The sequence below is a fragment of the Microtus oregoni genome, unplaced genomic scaffold (genome assembly GCF_018167655.1).
Source record: "Microtus oregoni isolate MIOR12 unplaced genomic scaffold, Mior012 000002F_ref0000024, whole genome shotgun sequence".
Lineage (NCBI taxonomy): Eukaryota > Metazoa > Chordata > Mammalia > Rodentia > Cricetidae > Microtus > Microtus oregoni.
The window spans coordinates 8,546,975-8,566,347 of NW_024543061.1; the positions used below are offsets into that span (position 1 = coordinate 8,546,975).

A 19,373-nucleotide genomic window follows, 5' to 3' on the forward strand; every position below is an offset into this window, starting at 1 on the left:
TTAACAAGAACCTAACAGAATTTATTTTTTTTTTTAAAGTGAAAATTCTGAATGAGAGAGTTTTCCTAACACTTGCTATGGAGAAATTATTAAACAGCTCCTTTTACTCTTTCCTAGGTTTCTAAGAAAACACTCATTTTAAGAAGCCTTTCCTACTAGTTAGTTATAGGAGTCATGTGATAAGTCTGGAGGGCTGCCCTAGATTATTTTCTACTGTGATAAACACTATTACCTAAAGCAACCTGGGGAAAAGGGAAGTCAGCTTATAGTTGACATCACAGTCCGTTATGAAGGGAACTAAGAACAGAACCAGGAGGCAGGATCTGAAGGAGAGGACATGGAGGAATGATGCTTTTTGGGTTAATCCCCATGGTTTATTTAGCCTGACTTCTTAAATCACCTGGGATCACCTGCCCAGGGATGGCACTATTGATATTAGGTTGAATATTTTCACATACATCATTAATCAAGACAATTCCCTATAGGCCTGTCCAGAGGCCAATCAGACAGAAGAGTTTTCTCAATTTCCAATATGTCCTTTGGTTGTATCAAACTGACAAAAAACAGTCTGGAAAAAAGATCCATCAGAGTATAATAACAGGCTATCCTGAATTCCATATTCCACTTCTGAGGCATAAAACATTCCCTTTTCTCTTGTGTTTGACCACAAATGTTAGGTTTCTATCTGGGAGAAAGATTTTTTTTTTAAAAAAAATGTCTTTTATGATATTTTTCTGTTTATGTAAGCATACAAGCATGCAGGTACCTACATATGATAGAAGAATGTATATGTTCCCTTGGAGTTGGACTCATAGGCAATAGTTCACAACTCAGCATAGGTGCTAGTTACTAAACTCAGGTCACCTTTAAGAACAGCAAGTATTCTTAACATCTATCAACACCTGCAGAAAATTTTCTACTCTTAAAATATGGTATAATTTCAGTTCACTAAAAAAAAAACTGGTGAGATTTCTCAAGAAATAAATAGTCCAGCTATCAAGGAAAACAATTTGAGGTCTACATGGCATAACATGGTATGTGAGGAATGTCTCCTACAAGTTGTCCTCTGCTCTCCATCTGTGTGCCATGGAATGAACATGCTTACATGCACAGGTACAATGCATAATAAAGAAATAAAGGACAAAATATTTTACTGGGGTATATTTGATGGATAAAAAGTTATATATATATGCATATATACTTATATATATTATTATATAATATATTATTCGTATGAAACTAGTGAATTCAAATTCTTCTGTGAAATATCATTAGCCACAAATACCAGGGACCCATGCCTCTATTTCAAGGTTCCTCAACTCATATTTCCAATGACAATTATTTTTAATATCCATCCATTTTACAATTTCATGATAAAAATTTAAGTTATGTTTCAATTAGGTATATTTAATTTTGTGCTCCTATGGAGACAAAAATCAATGAACCACAGAAAATCAGGTCCGAATTCTACATTTAACACTCATTAAAGAAAAGTATTTATCTGTAAAGTTGGTGAAAGGAGCAAAAGCATATTTATTTAGCTCATAGGGAAGGATTTCATACATATCTAAATTTTCACTTTTTTTAGTTTTTCTTTAATACAGCACTAGTGTGTGTATGTCTAGTGCCATACAAATTGACAGTTTTTAACAAGTTGTATTCCTATCAAGCACCACCTTCTATTTTACTCTTGTCATCGGTGACCAAAAGGCTTATAAGATTTTTTGCAATAGTGCAATTCCTACATCAATCATCCCTCTATCTATACAATAACACTAAACTGAGTATTTGCATATTGCTCCCTAGGGAGGACCCACCCTTGCTAGTCTGTGATAAAAACTCAGTTGTTGTCTTTGAGTGACTGATCAGTGTCCACACACTGCCTTCTCAAAATGAAGTTGCCTGTTGTGTTATTGGTACTGCTGTTGTTCTGGATTCCTGGTGAGGACAGAGGGAAGGGGAAGGGAAAGTGGGTAGGGAGGATTACCCCTGAGTCTCACTGATGATTACATGTGTTGAATCCATGTATGAGAAGACTGAGAGTTCTTACCCTCCAGGATGGATACTCTAATGTTTACATCTATTAGGGGGAGGTTTCAGATAGATGAGAACTTGTTTTAAAATGAAGATTATGACATAGATAGAATGGAATTGTATAAATCATGCCTTGAAGTGCCTTAGGGTTTTCAATTCATTTGGCTTGTCAATAAGGGAAATTTAGTGATTTAGATTTGTATTTAAAAATAAACATCTCATTTGAAACAAATATCTAGAAAGAGTACATAAAGATTGTTCGTGAAGTACGTCCTTAACTTTCTTTCTCTCTCTCTCTCTCTCTCTCTCTCTCTCTCTCTCTTTTCAGTTTCCAGAGGTGATGTTGTGATGACCCAAACTCCAACATCCTTGATTGTCAGCTTTGGAGATCAAGTCTCCATCTCTTGCAGGTCTAGTCAGAGCCTTCTACTAAGTAGTGGAAACACATATTTGGAATGGTACCTGCAAAAGCCAGGTCGGTCTCCACAGCTCTTGATATACAAGGTTTCCAACCGATTTTCTGGAGTCTCAGACAGGTTCAGTGGCAGTGGGTCAGGCACAGATTTCACACTCAAGATCAGCAGAGTGGAGCCTGAGGATTTAGGAGTATATTACTGCATGCAAAGTTCTTTTACTCCTCCCACAGTGATTCAGACCCTAACAAAAACATCCTTGCTTAAGGGTGGCCCAGCTGCCAAGTATGTTACTTATCTCTGTGAGAGAATGGTGCTGAGGAACTCCAGATTGTTTCTTGCAGCTGAGGACCTTGGAGCATGAGCACCTGCCTTAGGTCATGCATCTCAGTTATCTTCACCTGTAATAACAATAAAATTACCTTAGGAGAATGGTGAATGTGCACATTCTCAGCAGTCAGAAATGATGGGGCTAAAGCTAAGTAAAAACCCATTCTGATCCTTCAGCTCTTGTCTTCCTTCATCATTAAAAACGATTCAGTAGAGAGAAAACTTAGACATATTCCTGTGTTAAACAGTATCTTTTATGTATAATTATTTTATCACATTTCATACTTATGACTTAAATTCCATCTTATTAATATAAGTATTTTATAATCTACTCCCCTTTTCTATACTTTGTATAAAGTATAGTTTTTTTCCATCTTTTTATTGAGAAAAGGAGAAAAAAAAACAAGTTTCCATCTCCTCCCAGCCTCCCATTTCCCTCCCCCTCCTCCCACCCTTCTCTCCCTCCCCCCACACCTCTCCCCATCCCACTCCAGTCCAAAGAGCAGTCAGGGTTTCCTGCCCTGTGAGTATCCCCGCCTGTCACGCGGGAGACAGGGGTTCGATTCCCCGACGGGGAGCCAGTAACACCAAATCGGGTGTTACAATTGGAGGCCCCAGCGAGATGATCATCGGCAACTAGACCCATCTGTGAGATCGGGAAGTAGGGATCCCTGAGAGGTCGCCCTCGGGAAGGCTGGCCAAATTGTGTGGCGAGGGTGAATTGGTTATGGGTGCAAGTTCTTCTTTTCAATCTCCAGGCCCTTGCCCGACTCGTGTTCGGTACAGTGGCGCGTGAACTGTACCGAGGGTGTAACACCAAATCGGGTGTTACAGAGACAGAGACCCACACTGGAGCACTGGACTGAGCTCCCAAGGTCCCAATGAGGAGCAGAAGGAGGGAGAACATGAGCAAAGAAGTCGGGACCACGAGGGGTGCACCCACCCACTGAGACAGTGGAGCTGATCTACTGGGAGCTCACCAAAGCCAGCTGGACTGTGACTGAAAAAGCATGGGATAAAACTGGACTCTCTGAGCATGGCGAACAATGAGGGCTGATGAGAAGCCAAGGACAATGTATAAAGTATGTTTATTGACTCACTAAGTACACACTATATTTTACTCTTGAAATGTTTCTTTTCTGATGAACAAATAGTTCTTTTTATATTCATTCAGCTATTGTTACTATTTTGATTCCATGTTTTATTCCAAGTACATGCACAGTTAGTGATACATAGATACATGTTTAAGCTAGCATTTCTGGTTGATTTAAATATTTTCCTTCCATTGTCCAATTTGTTTAGGGTTGGTATTTTTATGTATTGATAAAATTTTAATTTTTATCTTCTATACTTGTATAAATTTGATGAGTTTAATCCAAATCTATTTTCAGGTTAAATTTTCTTTATTTTTTTTTCCTAGAAAGATCTTTTTTTCCTTCTGTTTTTGAAATATTTCTGATAATTGCATATTTTGGTGGACAGGAAACATTTTGTTGTTTCCTGCTGGAACTTTGGCTATATTGATCAATTAAGCCCTACCTATTCTAATATTTTAATTTATTTAAAATATATTGTTTTCATTTTACATGAAAAATCCTATTCCCATTACATACCCTCCTCCTGCTCCCTCCATTTTCCCCCTATCCTATTCCAACCCTCAATCCACTCCTCAAAGATGGTAAGGTTTCCAATGGGGAAGCAACAAAGTCTAGTATATTGCTGTGATGTGGTTGTGCTTCTTCCTCAGGATCATTCGGTGTACTGATTTGCAAGGGCAGAGGGTGCAGATGCAGGGGAAAAGGATTTGGTCACTGTAGGTACAATGTAGACCGCCCTCTGGGACACAGACTTCAGTGTATAAGCTCAACTTTATTACAGAGTATAAGGAATATACGGGACTGGTAAGCCTGGGTACTAACCCTAATTTGCCTTAAGTGGCAGGAACTTATCATAAGACATCTAGCACAGGTCTTAGTTATCATATGTGAAGCAGGGAAGGCTTCTAGCAAGAATATGTGCTAAAGATCAAAGACAATTTCCTTACAGTTCTGGAGATCAGTAGTCTTCCAAATTAAACCCAAGGAGAAGAAGAGCTATGGGTGTGATGAAGAATCCAGAGCATAAAATCTATTGCTAACATTTATTCTTCTAGGAAGTCGCCATATTCACTGAACAATGGGCACTATCATCCACAATTCTGCTATCTTTTCCACTGTATCAATCACTCTGTATAGTTCAATGCACTGTCTTCATACATATTAGAAATCTCTTGTGATTATATTGATCTCACCTATATACTTTGGGATATCCATTTCATCTCAATATCATAATTCAATCTCAACAAACAAGTCATGTTGACATGCAACTATCAATTTCTAAGTTCTAGAAAATAAACATGGATAGTTATAGGAAAGTTCAGTTTGATCCATTATCCCTCAACTAATAGCTAGTATCATCTCTTTAAAACTTAACCTTATAGAAGAATGAAGAAAATCAGAAGCTATAGAAGCTTCATCCAATAACAGATGGAAATAGAGGCAGATATACACATTGGAGTATGGAACCGAGCTCTCAAGGTCCAGCTGAAGAGTAGAAAGAATGAGAATACGAGCAAAGAGGTCAAGACCATGAAGGGTTCATCCACTGAAACAGTTTACCTGAGATAATGGGAGCTCACCAACTCTATCTGGACTGGGAAGAAACAAGCATAGGACCAAATTGGTCCAACTGAATGTGGTTGACAGTTGCATGGCTTGGGCAGACTGAGAAGCTACTTCTATGGCATGAGATTTATCTATACTGCATGTACTGGCTTTTGGAGAGCCTATTCTCTTTGAATGTACACTTTGCTCAGCCTAGATATAGTAGGGAGGGGCTTGGACCTTCCACAAAGCAGTGCGCCTTACCTTATGCTTAGAATTAGATGGAGGTGGGGTGGGAGGGTGTGTGGAGGGAATGGGAAGAGGGGACAGAATGGGAATTTGGATTGGTATTTTAAAAATGTAATAAATAAAAAAAAGAAAAAAATACTAAATCTTATTTATTAAGAAACAGAGGAGTAAGACACTCAAATCTCAAGGTGAAGAGGTATTTCTTTAGTATGTATGAGTTAGACATTCCTGAGAAGATGCTAGATTTCTTTTTTAGAACAAAGCTATGCTCACTACTGTACCATCAACACACATTTTATTAGGAAACAGATGCATTTATTACTGAATTCTATCTAAGTTCCAACGGTAAAAAGAAGTTGAATGTTTCTGGAATTCCTAGCATATTTACATATATCATTATAGTAGGTGTGGTAAGAATTCAGATCCAAAATGTCCTGCAAGTAATTATGTGCTGGTTGTTTTAGTTTGAAAGGAAATGTTCTCTTAACAACCACTGAAGTGTTCTGGGTGAAGCTTCCTCCAAATACTTGGCTGTCATGTGAGAAGTCAGAACTGTCTTCTAAGACACGATGACCAAACAGATCAAATGATACATTTGATAAATGCATTCGATGATACAACTGATAGATATCAGCAGAAATAGAGGGAAGAGACAGAGAGCCAGCAGTGTTACTAAATCATCAAAAGCTGCGGTGTGGTTGTTCTATGGGGAGGGTATCATGTGTCCTGAAGAAGCTGCTTTAATCCTGGATGATTGTTCAAACCCATCATTCAAATTCAGATGCTGGAAAATCAGCAGGGTCAGGTTCATGTTCAGGCTGCAACGCTGTCTATCTTCATACTTCAACTACTCTTTTTCAAACAAGCCCTTGAGGCCAGCTTATCCTGCTCATGTACACATGGTTTAGAGGCCAACCTGACAGGGACAAATTCTTAAAGAAAACTGATTTTTACTCCTCTAACAGCCATCAATTGTAATAAAAAAAGACACAAAACAAGTTTCAAGAACACAGGAAAGCTAAAATAACATTACATTCTATTTGTCCTGAGAAGGAGGAGGAGGAGGAGATAAAGAAGGAGGAGGAGGAAGGGAGAAGAATGGTGGACAAAGAGAGATAGTAGGAGAGAAGATAGGAAGAGGGGCGATTGAGGTGGGCAGAGCTTGTCTAATAAAGGTACAGGATACCCTTGTTATTGAGGAGGCCAGCAGAATTATAACATTTACATTCATGCCCACTCTATTATGATTGATATTTGTTCAGTACCAGGAGCATGAAAATTAATTTCTATTTTCTAATTCACATATTCATCCCTAGTTGATGGCTTGTAGTCTGTGTATTGGGAAAACAGGTCTCTGTTGTATTTATGACATTATAAATAATACATTTTTTTCACATTTTCACATAAAATATTATCAAAACATAGTCTCCCACAGAATTCATGTCATATGAGAGGCTAGAATTAAAAAAAAATCAAAAAAATGTCTTTTTTTAATTAATTAATTTATTTATTAAAGATTTCTGTCTCTTCCCCGCCACCGCCTCCCATTTCCCTCCCCCTCCCCCAATTAAGTCCCCCCGACTCAGCCCGAAAAGCAATCAGGGTTCCCTGTCCTGTAGGAAGTCCAAGGAACCCCCACCTCCATCCAGGTCTAGTAAGGTGAGCATCCAAACTGCCTAGGCTCCCCCCAAAGCCAGTACGTGCAGTAGGATCAAAAACCCATTGCCATTGTTCCTGAGTTCTCAGTAGTCCACATTGTCCTCTATGTTCAGAGAGTCCGGTTTTATCCCAGGCTTTTCCAGACCCAGGCCAGCTGGTCTTGGTGAGTTCCCGATAGAACATCCCCATTGTCTCAGTGTGTGGGTGCACCCCTCGCAGTCCTGAGTTCCTTGCTCGTGCTCTCTCTCCTTCTGCTCCTGATTTGGACCTTGAGATTTCAGTCCTGTGCTCCAATGTGGGTCTCTGTCTCCTTTCATCGCTTACTGAAGGTTAATATTCAGGAGGATGCCTATATGTTTTTCTTTGGGTTCTCCTTATTTAGTTTCTCTAGGATCACTAATTATAGGCTCAATGTCCTTGGTTTATGGCTAGAAACCAAATATGAGTGAGTACATCCCATGTTCCTCTTTTTGGGTCTGGCTTACCTCACTCAGGATAGTGTTTTCTATTTCCATCCATTTGTATGCAAAATTCAAGAAGTCCTTGTTTCTTACTGCTGAGTAGTACTCTAATATGTATATATTCCATACTTTCTTCATCCATTCTTCCATTGAAGGGCATCTAGGTTGTTTCCAGGTTCTGGCTATCACAAACAATGCTGCTATGAACATCATAGAGCATATACTTTTGTTGTATGATAAGGCCTCTCTTGGGTATATTCCCAAGAGTGGTATTGCTGGGTCCAGGGGTAAGTTGATCCCGAATTTCCTGAGAAACTGCCACACTGCTTTCCAGAGTGGTTGCACAAGTTTGCATTCCCACCAGCAATGGATGAGTGTACCCCTTTCTCCACAACCTCTCCAACAAAGGCTATCATTGGTGTTTTTTATTTTAGCCATTCTGACAGGTGTAAGATGGTATCTTAAAGTTGTCTTGATTTGCATTTCCCTGATCGCTAAGGAAGTTGAGCATGACCTTAAGTGTCTATCACCATGCACAAAACTCAAGTCCAAATGGATTAAAGACCTCAATATCAGTCCGAACACACTGAACCTGATAGAAGAGAAAGTGGGAAGTATTCTACAACACATGGGCACAGGAGACCACTTCTTATGTACAACCCAAGCAGCACAGACATTAAGGACCTCATTGAATAAATGGGACCTCCTGAGACTGAGAAGCTTCTGTAAAGCAAAGGACACTGTCGCTAAGACACAAACGCAACCCACTAACTGGGAGAAGATCTTCACCAACCCGCAACTGACAAAGGTCTGATCTCCAAAATATATAAAGATCTCAAGAAACTAGACCGTAAAAGGCTAACCAACCCAATTATAAAATGGGGCATTGAGCTGAACAGAGAATTCTCAACAGAAGAACTTCAAATGGCCAAAAAAATTGTCTTCTTACATCACCTGGGACCACCTGCCAGGGGTGACACTGGGCTGACCATTTTCATATTCATCACGAATCAAGACAATACCCCGTAGAGTTGTCTAGGGGTAAATCAGTTTGAAGCTTTTCTCAATTGATGTTCCCTCTTCCCAGATCTTCCTTGCTTGTACCAGACTGACAAAACAACCTGGGTAATGAGTTTTATCAGACTGTAATAACAGGCTATCCTGAATTCCATATTCCATTTCTGAGGCATAAAATATTCCCTTAACTCTTGTCTTTGCCCATAAATATTAAATTTCTATCTGGGAGAAAGAGATTTTTCTTTTAAATATTTTGTGTATATTTTATGTCTTTCTTTTTTTATTTTTTTTTATTTATTTTTTTTAACCACTAGACTACCAGGGATATGTCTTTCTTTTTATGTAAGCACATAAGCACATAGGTCAGAAGGATGTATATGGTCCCCTGGAGCTGGATTTAAAGGCTATAGTGAACAGCTTGGCATAAGTGCTAGCTACTAAACTCAGGATGCCTTGAAGAACAGCAAGTATTTTTAATATCTATCAACACCTGGAGAAAATTTTCTACTCCCAAAATATGGTTCTAAAATCAGTTCACTGAGAAAACTGGTGACATTGCTCAAGAAATAAATATTTCAGCCATCAAGGAAAACAACTTGAGGTTTCCATGAGCTAACATGGTAGGTGAGGAATGTCTCCTGTATTATTTATATTTAACTAAATAGTTCAAATTCACCTTTGAAATATTATTATCCACAAATACCAAGAAGCCATGCCTTCATTCTAAGGTTTCTCAACCTATATTTCTTATGACAATTATTTTTAATATCCATCACTTTTACAATTTCATGGTATATATTTAAAATGTTTCCTAGAATATTTATTCAATTTTGTGCTACTACATTGACAACTTCTTAAACCACAGGAAAAACAACTCCAAGTTCTACATTTAACATTCATAAAAGATAGTTACTTATCTGTAAAATTGGGGAAAGAGAAGCAAAAGCATAGTTATTCAGCTCACAGAAAGAACTGCATTCATGTCTTTATTTTCATTCCTTCTAGTGTTTCTGTAATACAGTGTTTAGTTTCTAGTATCATACAGATTGAAAGTTTTCAGCATGTTATTTCCTATAAACCACCACCTTTTCTTTTACGGTTGTCACCCCTGAGACAGAAGGTACATTCTATGATTTTTGCAATCATGAGAACACTGCATCACTCCTCCTTCTATCTATATACTGTAACACTAACCAGGCCCTTTGCATATTGCTCCCTAGGGAGGACCCACCCTTGGTAGTCTTTGATAAAAACTGAGTTGTGATCTTTGACTGACGGATCAGTGTCCACAGATTGCCTCCTCAAAATGAAGTTGCCTATTGTGCTGTTGGTACTGCTGTTGTTCTGGATTCCTGGTGAGGACAGAGGGAAGAAAGAAGGCAGAACAGATAGGGAGGATTACTTCTGGGTCCAACTGCCAATCACATGTGTTCTATCCATGTATGAAAAGACAGAGGGTTCTTATCCTCCAAGACATGTACTCTAACATTTACTTCTATTAGAGGGAGGTTTCAGAAAGAAGAGAACTTGTTTTATAATGAAGATTATAACACAGATATAATGTAATGGTATATTTCATGCCTTGAAGCGTCTTAGGATTTTCATTTCATTTGGTTTGAAAATAAGAGAAATTTATTGTATAAAGAATTGTATGTAAAATAAACCTGTTATTTTAAATATATATCAAGAGAACATAAAGAATATTTATGAAGTATGTATTTAAATTTGTACTTCTCTGTCTTTATTTCAGTTTCCAGAGGTGATATTGTGATGACTCAAACTCCAGCCTCCCTGACTGTCAGTCTTGGAGATCAAGTCTCCATTTCTTGCAGATCTAGTCAGAGCCTTCTACGAAGTAGTGGAAACACATATTTGGAATGGTACCTGCAAAAGCCAGGTCAGTCTCCACAGCTCTTGATATACAAGATTTCCAACCGATTTTCTGGAGTCTCAGACAGGTTCAGTGGCAGTGGGTCAGTCACAGATTTCACACTCAAGATCAGCAGAGTGGAGCCTGAGGATTTAGGAGTATATTACTGCATGCAAGAATCTTTTACTCCTCCCACAGTGATTCAGACCCTAACAAAAACAACCTTGCTTAAGGGTGGCCCATCTGCCAAGTATGTTACTTATCTGTGTGAGAGACTGGTGCTGAGGAACTCCAGATTATTTCTTGCAGCTGAGGACCTTGGAACATGAGCAGCTGCCTTAGGTCATGCATGTCTGTTCTCTTCATTTGCAATAACAGTAAAATTGCCTCAGGAGAATGGTGGACAGGCATGTTCTGAGCAATAAGGAATGATAGGTATAAAGCTGAGTGAAAACCAATTCTGATTCTATAGCTCTTGTCTGCCTTCATCATACAAAATTATTCAGTAAAACAGACATAAAACTCAGACATATTTCTTTGTTAAACTGTATCATTTACTGTATAATTATTTCATTTTTCACATTTTATGTTTTTGGCTTAAATTCTAATCTTATGAATATAATTTTTTATAATCTACTCTCTTTTGATTTCTCTTTGTGTAAAGTATGCTCATTGACTCCCTAAGTATAGACTGTATTTTATTCTTTTTTTTTCTGTTTTACCTCTTTTTTAAAAAATTTTTTTATTGAAAAAAAATTTAGACCTCCTCCCAGCCTCCCACTCCTCTCCCCCACACCTCACCCCACTCCTCTACCCCTCCACCCACTCCTCTACCCCTCCCCCCACTCCTCTACCCCTCCCCCTACAGCTATCACCCTCCCCCCACTCCTCTTCCCCTCCCTCTTCAGTCTGAGGAGCAATCAGGGATCCCTGCCCTGTGGAAAGTCTAAAGTCCTCCCCCTCCATCCTGGTCTAGGAAGGTGAACATCCAAACTGGCTAGGCTCCCACAAAGCCAGAACATGAAGTAGGATCAAAACCCAGTGACATTGTCCTTGGCTTCTCAGCAGCCATTATTGTCCGGCATATTCAGAGAGTCTGATTTTATCCCATGCTTTTTCAGTCACAGTCCAGCTGGCCTTGGTGAGCTCCCAATAGATCAGCCCCAATGTCTCCGTGGGTGGGTGCACCCCTTGTGGTCCTGACTTCTTTGCTCATGTTCTCCCTCCTTCTGCTCCTCATTGGGACATTGGGAGCTCAGTCCAGTGCTCCATTGTGGGTCTCTCTCTCTATCTCCATCCATTGCCAGATGAAGGTTCTATGGTGATATGCAAGATATTCATCAGTATGGCTATAGGATAGGGTCATTTCAGGTTCCCTATTCTCAGCTGCCCCAGGAACTAACTCGGGACATCGCCCTGGGCACCTGGGAGCCCCTCTAGGTCCAAGTCTCTTGGCAACCCTAAGATGGCTCTCTTAATTAAGATATGTGCTTTTCTGCTCCCCTATCCAACCTTCCTTTATCCCAATCATCCTGTTTCCCCAAGTTACCCCCATCCTCCCCTTCTCACTTTTCTCTCCCCACCTCCCCTTACCACCCTCCCACCCCACCCCCAAGATCCCAATTTTTTGCCCGGCAATCTTGTCTACTTTCCATAACCAGGAGGATAGCCATATGGATTTCATGGGTTCACCTTCTTATCTAGCTTCTTTAGGGTAAAAATTATAGACTCACTGACCTTTATTTATGGCTAGAACCCAATTATGAGTGAGTACATCCCTTGCTCATCTTTTTGAGTCTGGGTTACCTCACTCAGGATAGTGTTTTCTATTTCCATCCATTTGCATGCAAAATTCGAGAAGTCATTGTTTTTTACCGCTGAGTAGTACTCTAATGTGTATATATTCCACACTTTCTTCATCCATTCTTCCATTGAAGGACATCTAGGTTGTTTCCAGGTTCTGGCTCTTACAGATAGTGCTACTATGAACATAGTTGAACAAATGCTCTTGTCATATGATCGGGCATCTCTTGGGTATATTCCCAAAAGTGGCATTGCTGGGTCCAGGGGTAGGTTGATCCCGAATTTCCTGAGAAACCACCACACTGCTTTCCAAAGTGGTTGCACAAGTTTGCATTCTCACCAGCAATGGATGAGTGTACCCCTTCCTCCACAGCCTCTCCAGCAAAGGATATCATTGGTGTTTTTGATTTTAGTCAATCTGATAGGTGTAAGATGATATCTCAAAGTTGTTTTGATTTGCATTTCCCTGATCGCTAAGGAGGATGAGCATGACCTTAAGTGTCTTTTGGAAATTTCAACTTCTTCTGTTGAGAATTCTCTGTTCAGATCCGTGCCCCATTTTTTAATTGGGTTAATTAGCATTTTAAAGTCTAGTTTCCTGAATTCTTTATATATTTTGGAGATCAGACCTTTGTCTGATCACGAGGTTGGTGAAGATCTTCTCCCAGTCAGTAGGTTGCCTTTTTGTCTTAGTGACAGTGTCCTTTGCTTTACAGAAGCTTCTCAGTTTCAGAAGGCCCCATTTATTCAATGTTGCCCTTAATGTCTGTGCTGCTGGGGTTATACCTAGGAAGCGATCGCCTGTGCCCATATGTTGTAGGGTACTTCCCACTTTCTCTTCTATCAGGTTCAGTGTGTTCAGATTGATATTGAGGTCTTTGATCCATTTACTTGAGTTTTGTGCATGGTGAAAGATATGAGTCTATTCTCATTCTTTTACAGGTTGACATCCAGTTGTGCCAGCACCATTTGTTGAAGATGCTTTCTTTCTTCCATTGTATACTTTTAGCTCCTTTATCAAAAATGAGGTGTTCATAGGTCTGTGGGTTAAAATCTGGGTCTTCTATACGATTCCATTGGTTGACTTCTCTGTTTTTATGCCAATACCACACTGTTTTCATTACTATAGCTCTGTAATAGAGTTTGAATTCAGGGATGGTAATGCCTCCAGAAGTTCCTTTATTGTATAAGATTGTTTGGCTACCCTGGGTTTTTTTTTTTTTGTTTTTCCATATAAAGTTGATTATTGTCCTCTCAAGATCTGTGAAGAATTTTGGTGGGACCTGATGGGGATTGCATTGACTCTATAAATTGCCTTTGGTAGAATTGCCAGTTTTACTATGTTGATCCTCCCAATCCAAGAGCAAGAGAGGTCCTTCCATTTTCTGGTATCCTCTTCAATTTCTTTCTTCAATGCCTTAAAGTTCTTGTCAAATAGATCTTTCACTTCCTTGGTTAGAGTTACCCCAAGGTATTTTATGCTGTTTGTGGCTATCGTGAAAGGTGAAGCTTCTCTGATTTCCATCTCTGCTTCCATATCCTTTGTGTATAGGAGGGCGACTGATTTTTTGGAGTTGATCTTGTATCCTGCCACATTACTAAACGTGTTTATCAGCTGTAGGAGTTCTTTGGTGGAGTTTTTGGGGTCGCATATGTACACTATCATATCATCTGCAAATAATGAAAGTTTAACCACTTCCTTCCCAATTCGAATCCCCTTGGTACCCTTATGTTGTCTTATTGCTATTGCTAAAACTTCAAGCACTATATTGAAGAGGTATGGAGAGAGTGGACAGCCTTGCCCTGTTCCTGATTTTAGTGGGATGGCTTTGAGTTTCTCTCCGTTTAGTTTGATGTTAGCTGTCAGTTTGCTGTAAATAGCTTTTATTATATTTAGGTATGACCCTTGTATTCCTATTCTCTCCAAGACTTTTATCATAAAGGGATGTAGAATTTTGTCAAAAGCTTTTTCAGCATCTAATGAAATGATCATATGGTTTTTTTCTTTCAGTTTATTTATATGCTGGATTACATTGATAGATTTTTGCATGTTGAACCAGTCCTGCATCTCTGGGATGAAGCCTACTTGATCATAATAGGTAATTTTTCTAATGTGTTCTTGGATACGGTTTGCCAGCATTTTGTTGAGGATTTTTGTGTCAATGTTCATGAGCCAGATTGGCCTGTAATTCTCTTTCTTGGTTGAGTTTTGTGTGGTTTTGGTATCAGAGTGACTGTAGCCTCATAAAAGAAATTCGGCAATGACTCTTCTGTTACTATATTGTGAAATACATTGAGGAGTATAGGTATTAGGTCTTCTTGGAAGTTCTGGTAGAATTACACATTGAAACCATCTGGTCCTGGGCTTTTTTTGGTAGGGAGGTTTTTGATCACAGCTTCTAATTCTTCGCGACTAACAGGTCTCTTTAGATTGTTCACCTGGTCCTGGTTTAACTTTGGTATATGGTATTTATCTAAAAACGTGTCCATTTCTTTTACATTTTCCAGTTTTGTGGCATACAGGCTTTTGTAGTAAGACCTAATGATTCTTTGAATTTTCTCTTTGTCACCCTTTTCATTTCTGATCATATTAATTTGCATATTCTCTCCCTGCCATTTGATTAGTTTGGGTAGGGGTTTATCAATCTTGTTGATTTTCTCCATGAACCAGCTTTTTGTTTCATTGATTCTTTGGATTGTTTTCTGTGTTTCTATTTTGTTGATTTCAGCCCTCAGTTTGATTATTTCCAGTCTTCTACTCCTCCTAGGTGAGTCTGCTTCTTTTTTTTCTAGAGCTTTCAGGTGGGCTGTTAAGTCTCCAATGTGTGCTTTCTCTGTTTTCTTTAAGTGGGCACTTAGTGCTATGAACTTTCCTCTTAGGACTGCTTTCATAGTGTCCCATAAGTTTGAGTAGGTTGTTTCTTTATTTTCATTGAATTCGAGGAAGAATTTAATTTCTTTCTTTATTTTTTTCTTGATCCAGGTGTGGTTCAGTAGTTGACTGTTCAGTTTCTATGAGTTTGTAGGCTTTTTGGTGGGTAGCATTGCTGTTGAATTCTAACTTTAATCCATGGTGATTTGATAAGATGCAGGAGTTTATGAATATTTTTTTTGTAACTGTGTAAGTTAGCTTTGTTACCAAGTACATGGTCAATTTTCGAGAAGGTTCCATGAGCTGCAGAGAAGAAGGTATATTCTTTCCTATTTGGGTGGAATGTTCTATAGATGTCTGTTAAGTCCATTTGATTCATAATCTCCTTTAAATCTCGTATTTCTCTGTTTTGTTTTTGTCTGATTGACCTGTCCATTGGTGAGAGAGGATTGTTGAAGTCTCCTACTATTAGTGTGTGCAGTTTGATGGCAGCCTTGAGATTGAGTAATGTTTCTTTTGCATACGTGTGTGCTTTTATATTAGGGACATAGATATTCAGGATTGAGACTTCATCCTGATGAATTGTTCCTGTTATGAGTATAAAATATCACTCTCCATCTCTTCTGATTGATTTAAGTTTGAAGTCAACTTTGTTAGAAATTAGTATGGCCACACCTGCTTGTTTCTTAGGTCCATTTGCTTGTTAAACCTTTTCCCATCCCTTTACTCTGAGTAGGTGCCTGTCTTTTTGGTTAAGGTGCGTTTCTTGAAAACAGCAAAATGTTGGATCCTATTTTCGTATCCAATCTCTTAGCCTGTGCCTTTTTATAGGTGAGTTGAGTTCGTTGAAATTAAGTGATATTAATGACCAGTGGTTGTAAACTCCGGTCACTTTTTTAGTAGTAGAGTTTGTGTGTTTCCCTTCTTTGAGTTGTGCTATTGAAGGATCTCTAGATGTTTGAGTTATTGTGGTCATTGTTGGACTCCTTGGTTTGTGATTTTCCTTCTATTACTTTCTGTAAGGCTGGATTTTTGGCTACGTATTGTTTAAATTTGTTTTTATCCTGGAAAATTTTGTTTTCTCCATTTATAGTGAACGAAAGCTTGGCTGGGTATAGTAGTCTGGGCTTGCATCTATGGTCTCTTAGTTTCTGCAGTACATCTATCCAGGACCTTCTGGCTTTCATTGTTGCCATAGAGAAATCAGGTGTAAGTCTGATGGTTTACCTTTACAAGTAACTTGGCCTTTTTCCTTTGCAGCTCTTAATATTCTTTCTTTATTCTGTACGTTTTGTGTTTTGATTATTATATGGTGAGGAGATGGTTTTTTTTTTTTTTGGTCCAGTCTATTCGGTGTTCTATATGCTTCTTGAACCTTCAAAGGAATATCCTTCTTTAGGTTGGGAAAGTTTTCTTCCAAAATTTTATTAAATATATTTTCTGGACCATTGAGCTGTACTTCTTCTCCTTGTTCTATCCCAATTAGTCTTAGGTTTGGTCTTTTTATTGTGTCCCAGATTTCCTGAATGTTTTGGGATGAGAATTTGTTGTTTTTGCTGTTTTCTTTGATCAGTGTGTTTATTTTCTCTATGGTATCTTCAATGTCTGAAATTCTTTCTTCTATCTCTTGTAATCTGTTGGTAGTACTTGTCTCTGTAGTTCCTGTTCGTTTACCCATATTTTCCATCTCCATCCTTCCCTGGGTTTGTGTTTTCTTCATTACTTCCATTTCATTCTTCAAGTCTTGAACCACTTACCTTACCTGTTTGATTGCTTTTTCTTGTTTTGCTTGGTTTTCTTGGGTATCTTTGAGCGATTTATTCATTTCCTCTACCTTTTTGTTTGTAATCTCTAATTGTTTATGGCAGTTTTTCAACTCCTGTTTAAGGTCTTCTATTACTTTCATATAATTCACTTTTGAGTCGCTTTCTTCTAATTCTTCTGGAGTAGGGTGTACAATTCTTCCTATTTCAGGATTCCTGGATTCTGGTGATGTCATGTTGCCTTTCAGGTTGTTGGAGGAATTCTTGCATTGGAGCCTTCCCATCTCTTCCTTCAAATGGAGCCAGGAGAGGCCTGGTGTCTTGGTCCAGTCTTTGCTGTGACTGACTCTCTGGGTGTATCTCTTCAGTGTAGAAGCAGGAACCGTCCCCTCCAGATGGAACTCCTCGGCACCAAAACATGGACGCCTGGTAGTCCAATGACCCGCGGACAAAGGGGAGAACTTGTGGGGCAGGGCAGGGACGAGTAGAACACAGTACACCCTGCTGCACAAGCTGAAGGTACATGTACTCCCTTTCGGGGGTCCTTGAGGTCTGCCTGGTAGGCAAGCACTCACTGCTCTGGGTGGGTAGCCTTAGTATAGGAGCAGAAAAGTGTTCTTGAGCAAAGGACCTTGCAGAAAACGCAGACTTGTGGGGTGGGTCGTGCGTAAGAAAGACAGCCCTGCAGAAGGAGCTGGGGGATGGGGGTTTGTGCTCTCTTCAGGGACAATCCGCCCCTGGATAGCATAGTCACCCGTCCAGATGGAATTCCTCAGCACCTAAACAGGGCTGCCTGGTATCCCAATGATCTGGGGACAAAAGGATGAACGGAGCAGGGGGGGTGGTAGCCAGAAGAGCACAGGAGACCCTGGAGCACAAGCTGAAGATGCCTGGGCTCCCTTACAGGGGACCCTGAGGCCTGCCCGGTAGGCAGGCACTCACCGCTCTGGGTGGGTAGCCTTAGTGTAGGAGCTTAAAACTGTTCTTGAGCACTGGTCCTAGCATACAGCAGGGCAGGGTTGGGGGTTGCTGGGGGACTGGGTCGTGCATAAGAAAGAAAGCCCTGCAGAAGGAGCTGGGGGAAGGGGGTTTGTGCTCTCTTCAGGGACAATCCGCCCCTGGAAAGCACACACTCACCCGTCCAGATGGAATTCCTCAGCACCTAAACAGGGCCTCCTGGTAGCCCAATGATCTGGGCACAAAAGGATGAATGGAGCCTCTGTTTTACCTCTTGTAAAGCTGTATTTTACTCTTGAAATGTTTCTTTTCTGATAAACAAATAGTTCTTTTTATCTCCATTCAGCCATTGTTACTATTTTGACTCCATGTTTTCTTCCAAGTACATGCACACTTAATGATGGGTAGATATTCCTGCTTGTATTTTCTAGTTGTTTTGAATATTTTTCTGCCATTGTTCCAATTTGTTTGGACTTGGTATTTTATGTATTGATACAATTTTAATTTTTTCTTCCATAGTTGGGTAAATTTGGTGAGGTTAATGCAAACCTATTTTTAGGTTAAATTACCTTTCTTGTTTCTGGAAAGTCTTTTTTTCCTTTCATTTTTGAAGTATTTTTGATAATTGTAATTTTGTGGGCAGGGAACATTTTGCTCTTGTTTATTGTTAAAACTTTGGCTATATTACATGCCCAATTTTCCCCCTCCAGTTATATTCTTATTATGATATCAGGTCAGCCTAATAGGACTCCCTTCATTGTAATTTAATTCTCTATGCGAGTCTCTGGAAATGCAGTACCTGGATATTCAAATAGAACTTCATTAAGTATCTTTTCTGTATGTTCTCCTTTCTCTCCTCTTTCTATAAAGCCAACAATATAAGTTCATATTCATTTAATGATTTCTCCCATATGGCCACTGTTGTTTATTTTTTATTTTGTTTTATGATAATTTATTATATATTTTGGAAATTTAAAAGCATACATTTTTATTATTTTATATTTTTATTTTACTTCCAATTTTCTTCCCAATAACACTGAAATTATTATTCTCAACAACTTTTCCATCTGCAATAAATTTTTTGACTCAATTTTCTTTTCTTTTCTTTTTAAAACAACTTTATTTTATATACCATACCAATACCAGTTCCCTCTTTTTCCTCCTCTCCTGATCCCTCTGTTTTTCCCACCTAACTTCCATCCACTCCCCAGAGAGACTGAGGCCTCCCATGGGGAGTCAATTGTCATAACATTTGAGGCAGGACCAAAGCCCTCCCACTTTTATATGGTCTAAGCAAGGTATA

General features: G+C 39.2%; 2 gene segments (V, D, J or C); both read left to right on the forward strand.

The window, feature by feature from the left end:
* Positions 1-2,382: 2,382 nt before the first annotated feature.
* LOC121432699 lies at positions 2,383-2,811 on the forward strand. The segment is given in 1 exon segment: positions 2,383-2,811. A coding segment is annotated over 1 exon segment (429 nt).
* A 7,291-nt stretch (positions 2,812-10,102) lies between these two features.
* On the forward strand, positions 10,103-11,004 carry LOC121432708. The segment is given in 2 exon segments: positions 10,103-10,160; positions 10,556-11,004. Coding segments are annotated over 2 exon segments (498 nt in total).
* Positions 11,005-19,373: the final 8,369 nt, after the last annotated feature.